This window comes from Rhinolophus sinicus, linkage group LG04 (assembly GCF_036562045.2).
Source record: "Rhinolophus sinicus isolate RSC01 linkage group LG04, ASM3656204v1, whole genome shotgun sequence".
Lineage (NCBI taxonomy): Eukaryota > Metazoa > Chordata > Mammalia > Chiroptera > Rhinolophidae > Rhinolophus > Rhinolophus sinicus.
Window position 1 is genome coordinate 155523794 of NC_133754.1, and position 15649 is coordinate 155539442.

The 15649-nt window shown below is 44.4% G+C and overlaps 1 protein-coding gene across 4 annotated transcripts in view; it reads left to right on the plus strand.

Moving 5' to 3' along the window:
• Positions 1-5058, plus strand: part of DAPK1 (death associated protein kinase 1) — a 163208-nt gene extending 158150 nt beyond the window's left edge. For 3 of the 4 annotated variants that reach the window (XM_019734045.2, XM_019734028.2, XM_019734036.2), the window contains exon 26: positions 2811-4181. In XM_019734045.2, the coding sequence (XP_019589604.2) occupies positions 2811-4043 (1233 nt within the window). In that variant the 3' untranslated portion in view covers positions 4044-4181. Of the gene's footprint in view, positions 1-2810 lie in introns of all 4 variants that reach the window. The other variant, XM_019734018.2, reaches the window with a different exon arrangement.
• Positions 5059-15649: the final 10591 nt, after the last annotated feature.

A 15649-nucleotide genomic window follows, 5' to 3' on the forward strand; every position in this document is an offset into this window, starting at 1 on the left:
TTTCCTTTCATCACTTTGAATATATGATGCCAATTCCTTCTGGCTTGAACATTTTCTCCTGAAAAATCAGTTTATAGTTTTATGGGGGATCCCTTACATGATACTAGCTGCTTTTAAGATTCTCTCTTTAACTTTTGGCATTTTTTATTATGATGTGTTTTAGAGTGGGCCTCTTAATGTTCATCTGTTTGGGACTGTCTATGCTTCCTGGACTTGGGTGTCTGTTTCCTTCACCAGGTTGGGGAATTTTTCAGCCATTATTTCTTTAAATGAGTTTTCTGTCCCTTTCTGTCTCTCCTTCTGGGACCCCTGTGATTAGAATGTTGGTCCACATGATGTTGTCCCAGAGGTCCCTTAAACTACCCTCATTTTTTTTAATTCTTTTTTCTTTTTGCTGCTCCAATTGGGTGATTTCCACTACCTTGTCTTCAACCTTGCTGACTAATTCTTCTGCATTAACTGACTTCCTCTAATGTATTTTTTCATTTCAGTTACTGCATTCTTCAATTCTGATTGTTTCTTGTTTTGTACTTTGTATCTCTGTTGAAATTCTCTCTGAATTCATCTATTCTTCTCCGTGGTTCATTGAGCATCCTTATAACCAGTGTTTCGAACTCTTTATCTGGCAGATTGCTTGTCTCTGTTTCATTTAGTTTTGTTCTGGGGTTATGTTCTGGCTTTCATTTAGAAAATATTTTTCTGTCCCCTCATTTTGGCTGTCTCTCTGTGTTTGTTTCTATAAACTAAGTGAAATAACAACTTCTCCTGGTCTTGAAGGAGTGGCCTTGTATAGGAGCTCCCCTTTGTAGACTGCATGTGCCAGATGTCTGTGGCAGGCCAGCTGGACCTGGAGATGGAGTGGGCATAGGCCACCAGGAGACCCACAGACAAGCCACACTGAGGCCTCCTTGGCAGGGTGGTTGGATCAGGAGCAGGAACAAGTCCTATAGCGTCCTGGGGCAAGCCTTGCTGGGGCTGCCTTGATGGGCTGGCTGAAGTTATAGCTGGAGCTGGCTTAGGCTGAGGGTAGTCCTGGAGGCAAGGCTTGCTGAGGCTTAGAGCTGGAGCTGGAGCAGGCTTGGACCATGGGGAGTCCACGGGGAAAGCCAAGCCAGAACCACCTTGTCATGCTGGTTTGAGCTATTGCTGAAGCAGGTATGGTTTACAGGAAGTCCCTAGGATAAGCCGAATGGGGGCTTTGGAGTTGGAGTGAGTATGGGACATTGGGAGTCCCTGGCCAAGGAGCTAGTATAGGCCTGCAACCTGGTACGCACTTTGCCGGCCTTGGAGGGCTGGCTAGAGCACCTGTATTGTGCTCCTGCTTATGTGATCAAGGGGAGGGCCTCCGACACTGGAGAGAATTCCCACAGTTCCCTCCCGTTTGGCAGATGCTCTAGGATTAGTAAATGGATTTCCTTCACATGTAGTCTAGGTGCTCTTTAAACCACTGGATTTTGCTGTGCCCAGGTTCTGTGTGTAGGCCTTGCAGTGTCCCCGCCTACTGCAGGTCAGTGCCTTGGGAGTGGGGTTCCCACGGTACTATATCTTCGTCTCTCCTACCCATTTTTCTATGTGGTTTCTCTCGCTTTTGTTGTGTAGAAGCTGTTCAGTCAGCCCTCAGTTCTTTAGGGGGAGTTGCTCCGTAAGTGTAAATTTGATGTGTTCTTGTGAGGCAGTGAGTTCAGGGTCTTCCTACCCCGCCATCTTAGACCCAAAGTCTCTACCCTCCAGGAATTTTCAATCTAACAGAATTATATACAGAAGGCATCTCAAAGATTTAAACCAGACTCTGACTATGGGCAGAAAAATGGACCAAACAGGTCCAGAGTCTCGGCCTCCACATGAGAACAGAGTCCCCCTTGGATCACCATTATTTGTAGAAATAGCCCAGAACAACGAGGGAAGAGAGGAGGGGGTAAGTGTTCCATAGAGAGGAAAGTTGCTTCCTATTTCTTCTCACAGTTTTTTTTTTCTTTCTGAATTTTGCTTTTTAAAGAAATAAACCATCACTTCTAGTCTCAGTCCTCTTTCCTCCTCTCCAGGGCCAGTCACTGTCACGGCGGCAGGTCGTTCCAGAACTCTTTTATGTACATGTGTTAAAAATTTACAGTATAGCATTCTAAATCTCTTTTTGAAAAATTGCAAGCCTTCAGAGAAGTTGCAAGAATCGTACAACAAATCCTCTCTAACCTAAATTAACCAATCGTTTAAATTTTGCTACATTTGCTTTGATCCCTCTCTCTTCTATTTATTTACTTATTTACTTTGCAAACATTGTGACAGTTCACCCCTAAATAATTTAGCCTATACCTCTTCAAGAGAAAGATATTTTCCCTCATAACCACAATATAATTCATTGTCATATTCTGGACACATAGCATTGATATAATACTATTATTGAATATGTAGTCCTATTCAAATGTTTGCCACTTATGTGCCAATAATTTATTTTATAGCTGTTTTTATTTATGTATGTATTTATTTTGGGACAGAATCCAGTCAAAAATCACTCATTCCATTTAGCTAGCTGCCATCTCTCACCTTTTTTTTTTGTTTGTTTGTTTTGTTTTCATTACATTGACCATTTTTAAGACTCCAAGGCCTGCAAAAGCTCTCTTATGACCTCCTCAAGCTGGTTTTTTGGCTTAGTAATTGATTTTTGTGAGATCCAGCTATCTGAATGATCTGGGTCATTCCTTGCAACATCTGCTCAGATATTGTCACTGCTCGGTCCCTTTTGTTCTCTGAGCAGCTGGTGCCTGTGTTCATTTAGGTTCCTATGTGTGACCTCCTGTTGTCCCCTCTGGCAGATCAACATCATGCAGAGTGAAACAGTCCAGGACGTGCTGCTCCTGGACCCTCGCTGGCTCTGCACCAATGTCCTAGGAAAGCTGCTCTCTGTGGAGACCCCACGGGCCTTGCACCATTACCGGGGCCGCTACACCATGGAGGACGTGCAGCGCCTGGTACCCGACAGTGACGTGGAAGAGCTGCTGCAGATCCTAGATGCTATGGACATCTGCGCCCGGGACCTGAGCAGCGGGACCATGGTGGACATCCCTGCCCTGATCAAGACAGACAACTTGCACCGCTCCTGGACAGACGAGGAGGACGATGTGATGGTCTATGGCGGCGTGCGCATCGTCCCCGTGGAGCACCTCACCCCCTTCCCATGCGGCATCTTTCACAAGGTCCAAGTGAACCTGTGCCGGTGGATCCACCAACAGAGCACCGAGGGAGATGCGGACATCCGCCTGTGGGTGAGCGGCTGCAAGATAGCCAACCGCGGGGCCGAGCTGCTGGTGCTCCTCGTCAACCACGGCCAGGGCATCGAGGTCCAGGTGCGCGGGCTGGAGACGGAGAAGATCAAGTGCTGCCTCCTGCTGGACTCGGTGTGCAGCACCATCGAGAACGTCATGGCCACCACACTGCCGGGGCTGTTGACGGTGAAGCATTACCTGAGCCCCCAGCAGCTGAGGGAGCACCACGAGCCTGTCATGATCTACCAGCCTCGGGACTTCTTCCGGGCACAGGCCCTTAAGGAGACCTCGCTGACTAACACCATGGGTGGGTACAAGGAAAGCTTCAGCAGCATCATGTGCTTCGGCTGTCATGACATCTACTCACAGGCCAGCCTGGGGATGGACATCCATGCGTCAGATCTGAACCTCCTGACCCGGAGGAAACTTAGTCGCCTGCTGGACCCGCCCGATCCCATGGGGAAGGACTGGTGCCTTCTCGCCATGAACCTGGGCCTCCCCGACCTTGTGGCAAAGTACAACACTAATAACGGGGCTCCCAAGGAGTTCCTCCCGAGCCCAATCCATGCTCTGCTCCGGGAATGGACCTCCTACCCCGAAAGTACAGTCGGCATCCTCATGTCCAAACTACGGGAGCTAGGACGTCGGGACGCAGCGGACTTTCTACTGAAGGCATCCTCTGTGTTCAAAATCAACCTCGATGGCAATGGCCAGGAAGCCTACGCCTCAAGCTGCAACAGTGGCACATCTTATAATTCCATTAGCTCAGTCGTGTCACGGTGAAGGCAGCCTTGGCTTGGGCAGGATCTCTTCAGACTGCAGAAGCAAGGGGGATGCAGCCCATCTTTCCCATCAGAGAGTCCGAGGGCATCCCTTTCTATGACCACCCTCCCTCCGGCTTCACCTGTCTCTGCTACTCCATCCTTCCCTCTCACACATTCCATTGTGAGTGAATGGTCTTTCTAGTTTAAGAGCCAACCATATCCTTTCCTTTGGCCATTTGAAAAGGTAGCGCCCCTCCTCTCCGTGTTCTGGACTCCATCTCTCAGCCTCTAGTACTTTGCTTCTTACTGATAATTTCACTGGAATTCCTAACTTTTCAATGAAAAAATTTTAACTACCATATTGATTGTCCTTTAAATAAAAAGCGCACATTTATCAAAAATGTGCATTTCTTATATTCTTTTCTTTGTTATACCATGTCCTCAGCTTATCTTTTTTATATTTGTAGGAAAACCCCTCATGTATGGACTCCCACTGTATGATTTATAAATAGACAATATGTGAGTGCCTTTTGCAGATGAGGTTGTGTTTGCCATCATCCAAGTCAGCCAGGAGCTGTCTGTTGGGAAGGAAACGCTCCCTCTCTGTCCCTTGCTCTATGCTGATCATCGCCAGAGGTGCTTCACCCTAAGTTGGTTTTTGGTGTTTTGTTTTGTTTGTTTTTTCCGGCAATGTTTTTGTTTTATTTGGCGAGGAAAGGGGAGAAAGGAATCCTCCTCTAGAGTGATTTCATGGCCAGTGTTGTTGCTACGATAAGACATGTGTTCGTTAGCTTTTGTTTAAACGTCAATGTGAACGTCCACATGGAAACTACAGACTGTCACGCTTTATCATTCCCTCTCATCTCAGGTAGAAGGTTGACACAGTTGTAGGGTTATGAAGATCTGTATGAGAATTCACAAAAACCCTGACTCATGATTTGTGGCAGTCCATTGTCATTTGTGCATAGCAGATGGTTTTCCACATTTAGATCCTGGTTTGATAATTTCTTGTACTTGAAGTCTAAAAAAGAAAATAAGGAAGCAAGTTTAATCTTGCAGTGCTTTTAAATTGTGATAGAGTTTTAAATTCATATGAGGGAACATATCCTAATTCTTCTGTCCTGAGAAGCATGTAATTTTAATGTTATATCATATGTATATATATATATGCAGTATGTATATACATATATATTAATACAAGTATTTTTTCTTAATCTATAAGATGTAGTAAAAAGTTGTTTTTTTCTTTTTGTTGTTTTTTCCTTTTTTAAAAAAAATAAACTGTTGCTTGTTGCATTCATTTGTTTGTCTTTAATTCAAAACAAATTTTTTTTTTTTTTTTGCTTTGTTTTTACTCACCAATACCACACATGGTGGAACAGACCAATCTGAAATTCAGAAAACCATTAAACCTAAACCCCCAGGTATGGAAAACATCCCAGTTTATGTAGATGCTTAATTATTACTAAAATTGGTCGTGGTTTGGGGAAGAAGAAAAGAGCCCAGGCGATTTTCACATTTGTTCTCACTTTAAAGAAAAGTGGCTCCTTCCATTTTCCTTGGGTAAACCGAAATACCAAATGAAATCATTTAGTCTCAGCAATGGGGAAACATAGGAAGCCTTCTATTTCTGCACAACGGTGGAGGGAATGGTACCCTGCAGGAACATGAGACAACCTACTGCAAAATGTGCATAACTTCCTGCCCTCCTTTAAATGTAGACCACACTGGCCCAGTCCATCAGCTAGAAACTCTAGTTTTGACTGGCGTAGTAGCTATAAGACACAAAATCTTTAAGTGACAAAACCTATATTTAGTAAAATCTCAAGACTGCTTTTTAAAAAAAGTGGGCAAAGAAAGAAAAATTGGAAGAGAAAAGACTGAAGTGGTAACAATGGTTTATTTTCTCTGTGTTGGTAGAAACAGTTCATTTCTGTTTTGCCCAAATTGTCCACAATAAAACGTAATTTACTTTTCGAAAAAAGAAATATTAATGAAATTAAACTAAAAGCTACACATAGACATGCCTAGACAGGATAACACAAATTGAAATTGTAGTTACCTTAGAGTGGAACCACCTTTTCTTGTGTCAACTCCCTCCTGTATGCCAACTTCATTCTCTCCTACTTCACTTCACAGGGATATAGCACCAGGAGCTAGAACCCGGAGGCAAGGTATTTGCCTCTGGCAACATCTGTGTAAAATCCCAGAGAAGGATTCTGACTGGTCCAGCTTGGGTCACTGAGCCATCCCTGGGAACTAGAGTTACATGATGGGCCTGGCCCAGTGACCCTGGGTGAATGTTGAGAAAGGACCACTTCTCCGCAATGAAGGGAGTTGTGTTAACAGGAGGAAGGCACAGAGGGAGGATAAATGCAAAGTACTGGAATAGTCGTCCAAAGTACTTGTTATAGCCTTGCGTTTTTTGCAGGTGCTGGGACAGGCACCTATTTATAAGGTTACGGGCCCACCTGGGTTCCTGAAGTGTTGAAACCATCTTGGGAATCATTACAACCCAAATTAGAAGAGCTTAAGGACCACTGAGCTCACTGTCCAATCCTGGGAAATGCTGTGGGAGGCATTCAGGGGGCCTGTTGGAGACTCCAGTGCCATAAACGGGTCAGGCTGAAACTGTCTGACAAAAGCCCACCCTGGGTAGCTGGCTCTACCTCCTGCAGGAGGGAAGAAACCAGACAACAGCTCAGCTGTGGCCACAATGAGAATCAAAAGGGGCAAGTTCTTAGGAGCCAGAAAGAAAAGCCTTTCATGGGACCCGTTTGCTTAGAGTTGCTGTGAGAAGTGCTTGGCCAATGTGTTTCTTATTCCTTCTGGGCTGCAGCTGCCCCTTAGTACAAAGTCCCAACCTGGACTGCCCTGGGTGCCTGAGTGCTCCATATGGATTTGTCCCAGGGACCCAGAGCCTCTGGGGCATGGGGTGAAGGGCATTTCTGGGAGTTCTGATTGGTTCCAAAATTTAGATTCCACACATTCAAAGCTGAAGCAGAACTCTGGGTATGAATTCTGGCAGTCTTTTATGCAAGAAGGGGTTTACAATTACAACTACAGGATTCCCTAAAATGATACAACTACATTTGGCCCATCATTGTCCAGAGAATACATTGGTCTGTGGGTGAAAAGGGGGGTTCTGTGGAAAGGAACCTCAAAGGGTGATCTGACTCCTAAATGGGCAGATCATGGTGGAAAACCACTCCCCAGGCCTGTAACATCTGTAGTGAAAGGTTTTTAAACCAGCCCTGTCTGTTATTCTTGTGCACCGAGGTTAACACACTTTTGAAATACCAGACTAACCCTCTTTCAGATCCCACTGGAATCATAACCACCCTCAAGCGAGCACATAATCCTGTAACAAACTATCCCATAATCCAATCCGCCACCTTGCTTTCTCCCACCTTCATGTACTCTACCTGATGTTCCTTCCTTAATTTCAAATGCATAAAAGAAATTGCAAACTGTCATTCTAAGAAGTACGAGGTCAGAAAATTTAAATTCGCGAACTCATCCTAAAAGGGCTACATACTTCAGTGCTGAATTCACTATGGCCACGTTTGAAGTACTCCCTTTGGGGAGTTATGCACCGATACCAGCGCATAGTCCACCCTTCAAAGCAATTTTGGAACTCTTTTTCTGGAATGGCCATCAGAGCTGTCGTCATATTACCCTTAATGTCCTGAATGTCATCAAAATGTCTTCCTTTCAATATTTCCTTTATCTTCAGGTAAAGAAAGAAGTCATCGGGGGCCAGCTTAGGTGAGTAGGGAGCGTGTTCCAATACAGTTATTTGTTTACTGGCTAAAAACTCACAGTGCCGTGTGAGCTGGTGCATTGTTGTGATGCAAGAGCCATGAATTGTTGGCGAAAAGTTCAGGTCGTCTAACTTTTTCACATTGCCTTTTCAGCACTTCCAAACAGTAAACTTGGTTAACTGTCCATTTGGTACAAATTCATAATGAATAATCCCTCCTATATCAAAAAAGGTTAACAACATTGTTGCAATGAGTTCACGAACTTAATTGTCAGACCTTGTGTTTTCTCAGTCTGTTGTGATCTTGCTTCCAGATGTATCCTCTGTTTGGCTTAAATAAACTTTTATAAAAATTCTCAATGTAAGATTTGTGAACCTTACAGTGTGACATTCTTACATCAGCGTCTCATATCTTTCCAGCATCTGTTACTTTCTTCAGTCTTGCAAATCCCCGAATGGACTTTCTTTTAGACAAGTGACCACAGAGAGCAGAGCTGTGCTTCCTGAGAGAACATGACATTAGCTCCCGGGAGAAGGGAATACATTTTGAAGGTTTTCTCCTTTCAGTTCCTTCTGGTCAGAAAGACAGCATTCTCTGGAACCACAGGACCCCAGAGAAGTTCTAAAGAACTAAATTCCGAGGGATATAAGATAGAGTAGTGTTTACATCCTAACAGTCCTTTCAGAGAAGCCCGGGCCCTGCTAACAAGTTACCTTGACAGAAATTTGAGAGTTCAGCAAGGGAAGACAGCTCTGAACCAAGGTTACTAAGCGACCAAGAGAAATAGCCTCCCCATGAGACCTGCTGTGTCTCTGTGTCGATTGTACCTGGGGTGGATCTTCTGGTCCAAAGGGTACATCATCCTTGAGATAATCTTCTGTCACTGAGCCCTGTGACCCAAGTTTCTCTACGCACTGGCTGAAGGATGTTATTACACATGGTGAGACTTGCTAATAAACCAGCCATTCTGAACTGCATTTTATCTAGAATCTACTTCCAGATTCTTCCAGATGTGGAAAACTAACCAGAAGAAAGATGAATGAAAATACTAATACTGAGAGGTAAGTGCTGAGCAACAGATAAAATTTCTTCCTTGAGGGGAAGCCATAAGCCAGTTGATGAGTGGCTGGTTCAATTCAGCTCAAGGACTCCTGGGGCATAATTTTCATACCCAATGAGATTTATGAAAATTCCAGATCATAGATTTGGACAGATTTCTCTCTCTCTCTCTCTCTCTCTCTCTCTCTCTCTCTCTCTCTCTCTCCCCTCTCTCTCTTTCTCTCTCTTTCAGATCCCACTGCCATTATAAACAATGCTGTAATGAACATATGGATGCACACATCCCCTTGAAGTAGCATCTTGGGTTTCTTCAGATAAATACCCAGAAGTGGGATTACTGGGTCCTTTGTCTCTTGTTATAGCCTTTGTTTTAAAGTCTATTTTGTCTGGTATACGTATTGCTACCACAGCTTTTCTGTTGTTGTTGTTTTTTGGTTTTTTTCCATTTTCAAAATATCTTTTTCCCATATCTTTACTTTCAGTCTATGTGTGTCTTTTGATCTGAAGTGAGTCTCTTGTAGGTAGCATATGAAAGGGTTTTGTTTTCTTATCAACTACCCTATCTTTTGATTGGAGCATTTAATCCATTGACATTGAAAGTAATTATTGATAGATATGTAGTTATTGCCATTTTATTATTCATATACACCAGGAGTGCCAAAAAAAGTATACACATTTTAAGAGACGGTATCTACGCTCAGGTAGTAGTTCGCTGTAATCAGAAATGTCTGGACAGGGCCAGCCTGGTGGCTCAGGTGGTTGGAGCACCGGGCTCCTAACGCCTGCCGAAGTCACTGATTCGATTCCTACATGGGCCAGTGAGCTGCGCCCTCTACAGCTAAGATTCTGAACAACATCTCTCCCTGGACCTGGGCTGCCGTGAGCAGCTGGAGGTTGACGTAAGCTGCTGTGTGCTGCCGTGGGCTACTGTGTGTTGCCATGAGTGGCCAGCGACCAGTGTGAGTGGCTGGCAGCCAGCGTGAGTGGCCGGGGGCCAGCGTGCATGGCCAGCAGCCGGTGAAAGCTTCCGTGAGCTGCTACGAGCGACCAACCAATGACTGGCGACCAACTGCCTCGGGCGGGGTGGGGGTGTGAGTGCAAGGCTCATAATACCAGCATGCATATTATGTGTCCTACACAACTAGACTGAGAAACAACATCTTGAACCAGAGTAGGGGGGAGGAGGCGGAAGAAAGGGGGGGAGATAAAAGAAGTGTCTGAACACTGATGGTAAGCACTTTGAGCACCTCTTGTAATTGCAGAAGTCAAACATGACTTGTATTCATCTTTTGTTATTGGTATATATTGAGTATCACAATTAATACAGTTTTTACCTTTCTTCAAATGTGTATACATTTTCTTGGCACCATATAAATATATTTGTCTTAAAGAAGTCCTTCTAACATTCTTTGTAACACTGATTTGGTGGTTAGGAATTCCTTTAGTTTTTTCTTGTCTGGGAAGGTCTTTGTCCTTCGATTCTAAATGATAGCTTTGCTAGGTAGCATAATCTTGGTTGTACGTCCTTGCTTTTCATCACTTTGAATATTTCTTGCCAATCCCTTCTGGCCTGCAAAGTTTCTGTTGAGAAATCAGCTGATTGTCTTATGGGAGCTCCCTTGTAGGTGAGTTATTGGTTTTCTTTTGCTGCTCTTAAGATTTTCACTGTCTTTAACCTTTGGCATTTTAATTATGATGTGTCTTGGTGTGGGCCTGTTTGGGTTCATCTTCTTTGGGACTCTCTGTGCTTTCTGGGCTTTTACATCTATTTCCTTTGTCAGATTAGGAAAGTATTCAGCCATTATTTCTTTTATTTATTTATTTTTCCGCCTCCCCCCACTCTGGTTCAAGCCATTGTTTCTCAGTCTAGTTGTGTAGGACACAGCTCCCTGGCCCATGCTGGTATTGTGAACCTTGAGCTCCACCCGCTGAAGCAGTCAGTCGCCAGTCATCGGTTGGCCACTCATAGCAGCTCACGGCAGCTCTCACCGGCTGCTGGCCACTCACAATGGCTGCCAGCCACTCACGCTGTCTGCCCATCACTCATGCAGGCAACCGGCCACTCATGACGGCTCACAGTAGCCCATGGCAGCACACAGCATCTCGCGGCAGCACACAGCAGCCTGCAGCAGCACACGCCAACCTCAGGCTGTTCACAGCAGCCCAGCTCCAGAGAGAGCTGTTATTCACAATCTTAGCTGTAGAGGGCGCAGCTCACTGGCCCATGTGGGAATCTAACCAGTGACGTCAGCGTTAGGAGCACAGAGCTCCAACCACCTGAGCCACCATTATTTCTTCAAATAGGTTCTCAATTCCTTGCTCTCTCTTCTCCTTCTGAGCCTTGATGCGAATGTTGGTACGGTTGATATTACCCCAGAGGCCCCTTAAACTAGCCTCATTTTTTTGAATTATTTTTCTTTTTGCTGTTCTGATTGGGTGTTTTCTGCTACTTTATCTTCTAAATCGCTGATTCGATCCTCTGCTTCATCTAATCTACTGTTGATTCCCTCTAATGTAGTCTTCATTTCAGTTATTGTATTCTTTATTTCTGGCTGGTTCTTTTTATGTTTTCTATCTCCATTTTTATGTTTCTTATCTCCCTGAGATGATTGAGCATCCTTATAACCAGTGTATGGAACTCTGCATCTGGTAGATTGCTTGTCTCCAGTTTGTTCAGTTTTTTTTTCTGGAGCTTTGTTCTGTTCTTTTATTTGGGAAATGTTTCTTTGTCTCCGCATTTTGGCTGCCTCCCTGTGTTTGTTTCTGCATAGGCTGCTATGCCTCCTGGTCTTAGTAGAGTGGCCTTGTGTAGTAGGTGTCCTGTGAGACCCAGTGGTGCAGTCTCCCTGGTCACCAGAACCAGGTGCTCTAGGTATGTCCCTCGTGTGGGTTGTGCCCTCCAGTTGCAATTGAGACTTGATTGCTGTTTGCATATCAGCAGGAGGGATTGACCCTCAGGCTGATTGGTTGTGAGGACTGGCTGTGACTACAGTGGAGAAGTTGTTGTGCAGGGGCTGACCCTACAGAGCAGGGCTCACTTTAGTGGGGCTCTGGTGCCTGCCCAGTCTGCCCATTGGGTGTGTCATCCTTGGAGGTGGCCGAGTGATGCTCCAGCCCAGTCCAAAGCTGGCCACTGGGTCTGCCAGCCCCAGGGCTTCCTGGGAGGGGACCGACTGCAGGCCAAATTCAGCCACAGTCTCTGCCCTGCCCAGGGCCACCTGGCACGAGACACAAAGCAATCCAGAGATGGCTGCCACCTGTGCTTGGTGGGGCCTTGAGAGGCTAAGCCACAAACTAAGGCTAGCTGTTGCTAATGCCAGGCTTAGGGCTGCTCAGGCAGAGGTATAGGACCTGCTGAAGCCAGATGCTGCTTGTTTGCGTTTTGTGAACCTTTGGGAGATTTTAGGAAAGTCTGTATGCAGCATGAGCCAAGGTAGGCCAGTGTTTGGAACTCTGTTACTGAAAAGCCACTGGAAGCGGCTTGGGTGGGCCTGAAAATTGGGTTGGATGTGGTCTGAGGGAATCATTAGGATGGAGCAGACAAAACGTCATAGCCAGTGTGAAGACTCAGATATGGTGGCCACCTGTGTCTGCACGCAGGGAGGGGGAGGGCTCAACAAAGAAATAATGGCTTCCACCAGCTCCTCCGTCTGAGAGAAAGCTGTGCCTCCAGCCCTCATCCTGAAGCTAGAAAATTCAGTTCCTCCCTTTATGTCCCTGGTGCCTTTCAAGCTGCTGCCCAGCGCTGAAGCTCATAGTGAGTCCATCAGCAAGTAAGTCCATACACGGTCCCTATAAGAGGAGCGCCTGGGCGTGCAGCCACCCTCCATCTCACTCAGCCACAATCTCTGCTGGTTTTCACAGCTAGAATTTATGGAGATTTGTCTCCCAGGCACTGAAACCCTGGGCTGGGTAGGGGTTGGGCCCCCTCATTCCTCAATGGGGACATCTGCAGCCGAGATATCCCTCCTGATTTTTCTATATAAGGCTTCAGTTCAGCTAGGCTTCAGGTGATTCTCAATAATGGTTGTTTTGTAGTTTAAATGTAATTGATGTGGTCCTGAGAGGAGGTGAGCACAGCGTTTACCTACTCTGCCATCTTGACTGGAAAATCCAGGAAGGGTTTAATAGCTTAAGATTTGTAACTATATTTTGAAATACCTGTGCTGCTTTGAATCAAGTTTTCCTAGCTATTCTGAGTTATTTCCCTCCCCTAAAACAATACCCAAGGTTGTAACTACACACTCACATAACCAAATTCCTCTTCATAATATTCTGAATCACTTGCTTCCTTTGAATTTAAATAGAAATTATGAAGCTATATGGAATATAGGAAATATTAATAGTAAATTTATGCTATGGACAAGATTTATGTAATAACCAAATTTGTTTTCTGCTTTATTTCATGTCTACTGGCTTCTTTTAAAAATACTTTTATGATAGATGAAGTTTGGAACTTTTCACAAGTTAAATAAATATAAATGTCTTTGAAAGTTATACCATGTTTCCCTGAAAATAAGACCTAGCCAGACAATCAGCTCTAATGCATCTTTTGGAGCAAAAATTAATATAAGACCCGGTATTATATTATATTATATTATATTATATTATATTATATTATATTATATTATATTATATTATATTACATTATATAAAAGACCCGGTTTTATCTTGTAGTAAAATAAGACCGGGTCTTATATTAATTTTTGCTCTGAAAGACACATTAGAGCTGATTATCCGGCTAGGTCTTATTTTCAGGGAAACATGGTAGAATCTTCTGATATATTTTCAATCATTTAGAAATCTGAGAGGTCTTCACACTTTCATTCATTTCAGCACCTAGGCCTTTTCTTGGAGTCTTAGGTAACTTTCCAGGATTCCGTGGATAGCAGTCTGAGCTAGTCTGTCATGGTGAAGCAAGATGACAGTCACAAAAAAGTCCTTTCGAGTGGATTTTCAGATACTGAATGTGGCAGATTGCATTTTCCAAAAATGGCCACAAACATATCTTCTACCCCACAAGCTCTTCCGCTTAGTGACCTTGCCAGTCTCCATCACGAGCTCGGCTTGCAGCCCATTCTGGAAGCTGTGCTCTCTCTGGTGACGTATTCCAAATACAAAGTAGCAGCAGAGGTTTCACTGGGGACTAAGGCCAGGTCATAAGAAGCCTTGCAGTTCTGGAACACTCTCTGTTGGGATATTGCTCTCAGAGCCAGTCTTCATGCTGTGGGAGCCCAAGCCATGGAGAGGCCCATGTAGGTGCTCTGGTCAGCAGCCCAGGCTGAACACCCAGCCCACACCAGCAGTGAGAACAGTCTTATGAGTGAGTTGCTTGGATGTCAGTCCTGTCACACCTACAGATGATTCCAGCACACATGACAGACTTCCAGGGGAAAACCATGTAGCTGAAGTCCAGTCAGGAAATGGGAAAGATGGGCTTTTCACACTTCTCTGTTTCTGGGAGTTTGTTTTACAGTAATAGATAACTAGAACAGTCTTTTCACCACCGATGGTTCCCTTGTCCTAAAATTTCACATGTGGACCCAGCCTCATCTCCCACACTCAACTCAATCACTTCCCACTTTCTCTTAAGGCAGTTTCTCTTTTCTCGGGGGTATTGACCCATGAGTCTTTGTTCAGAGCCTTTTTAATCCTGTCCTATTGACTGCCTCCTCTGTGGTCATGTCAGATTTCTCCTCCTCCTGTTGTTTTCAGCTACCTCCCTCTCCCAGCACCAGCCCCTGGAGGAGGTTGGGACTGTCTTTCCCGTCAGATGGTGACTAGGACACAGTGGGTGTGCTACATCAATATGGTTGTTTCATTATAGGTCGCAACCAGTAGAAAAGGATTCAGCTCAGGAGCCTCCCAAATCTTCCTGTGACTACACTGGATAGTACTGTCACAAAACCCACAGAATTTCACCCAAACACATGAGTCATTTTAGGTCAAAAAGTTGGCTATTTAAGCATCTATGAGGGAAGACTACCTTGAAGGCCCAGCATGGCATGTGGCCCAGTATAGATGGACTTGACCAGAGACTGCTAGAGGACTGTGAGTTGAGACCCTAATTGTCCTCTACCTCATGTCCTCATAAGGAGTTACAAGCTTTATTAACTAAATATTTCCACTTCCTCTTTATATTTCTGTAAGTGGGAACATGTAAATTTTAAACACACAGCAAATGGAACTATGTGCTTCTTTATCCTGCCCAATGTAGGGAGTACTTTTTGTTAATTAGGCTTCGGACTATCACTTTTAATGTTCTCACCTAATTCCCACTTCTGAGGCCACACTATTTTTGAAGCCCAGCCTCCAATCGGGGAGCTTACCCTTAATCCCTTACAGACCCAAAGACTTTCTTGGCAATCCACCATTTCTAGTCCTTCTTCAACTGCAAAGCAGCAAGGTGGTCTTCACTACAGTTGGGGAAGATGCACTAGAAATGGGCTCTGAGACATTTATCCTGTAACTCAGCTGGATGACAACTATGTTGGGTCAAATGATCATGATTTTTAAGGCCCTTGTCTAGCCTGACAATCCTATATATGTATGCTCACTTTTCTAAAATGTGAATTTTTTCCTTATTAAAATAATTGAACTTTGTCTTTATATATTGTCAAATTTTGCTCCATTCAAGGGTTGGGTCAGACACAGACAATGGGCAATTGGTATAAGATCTGTATATTTATAACTAGAATAGCCAGAAGGCCACTAGCCATTCTTCTAATGGACCAGTTATGTCTTTAGAGCCCAGTTACATTTTTGTCTCTACAGAAAGTTAACGTATTAAAAACAGAAAGAG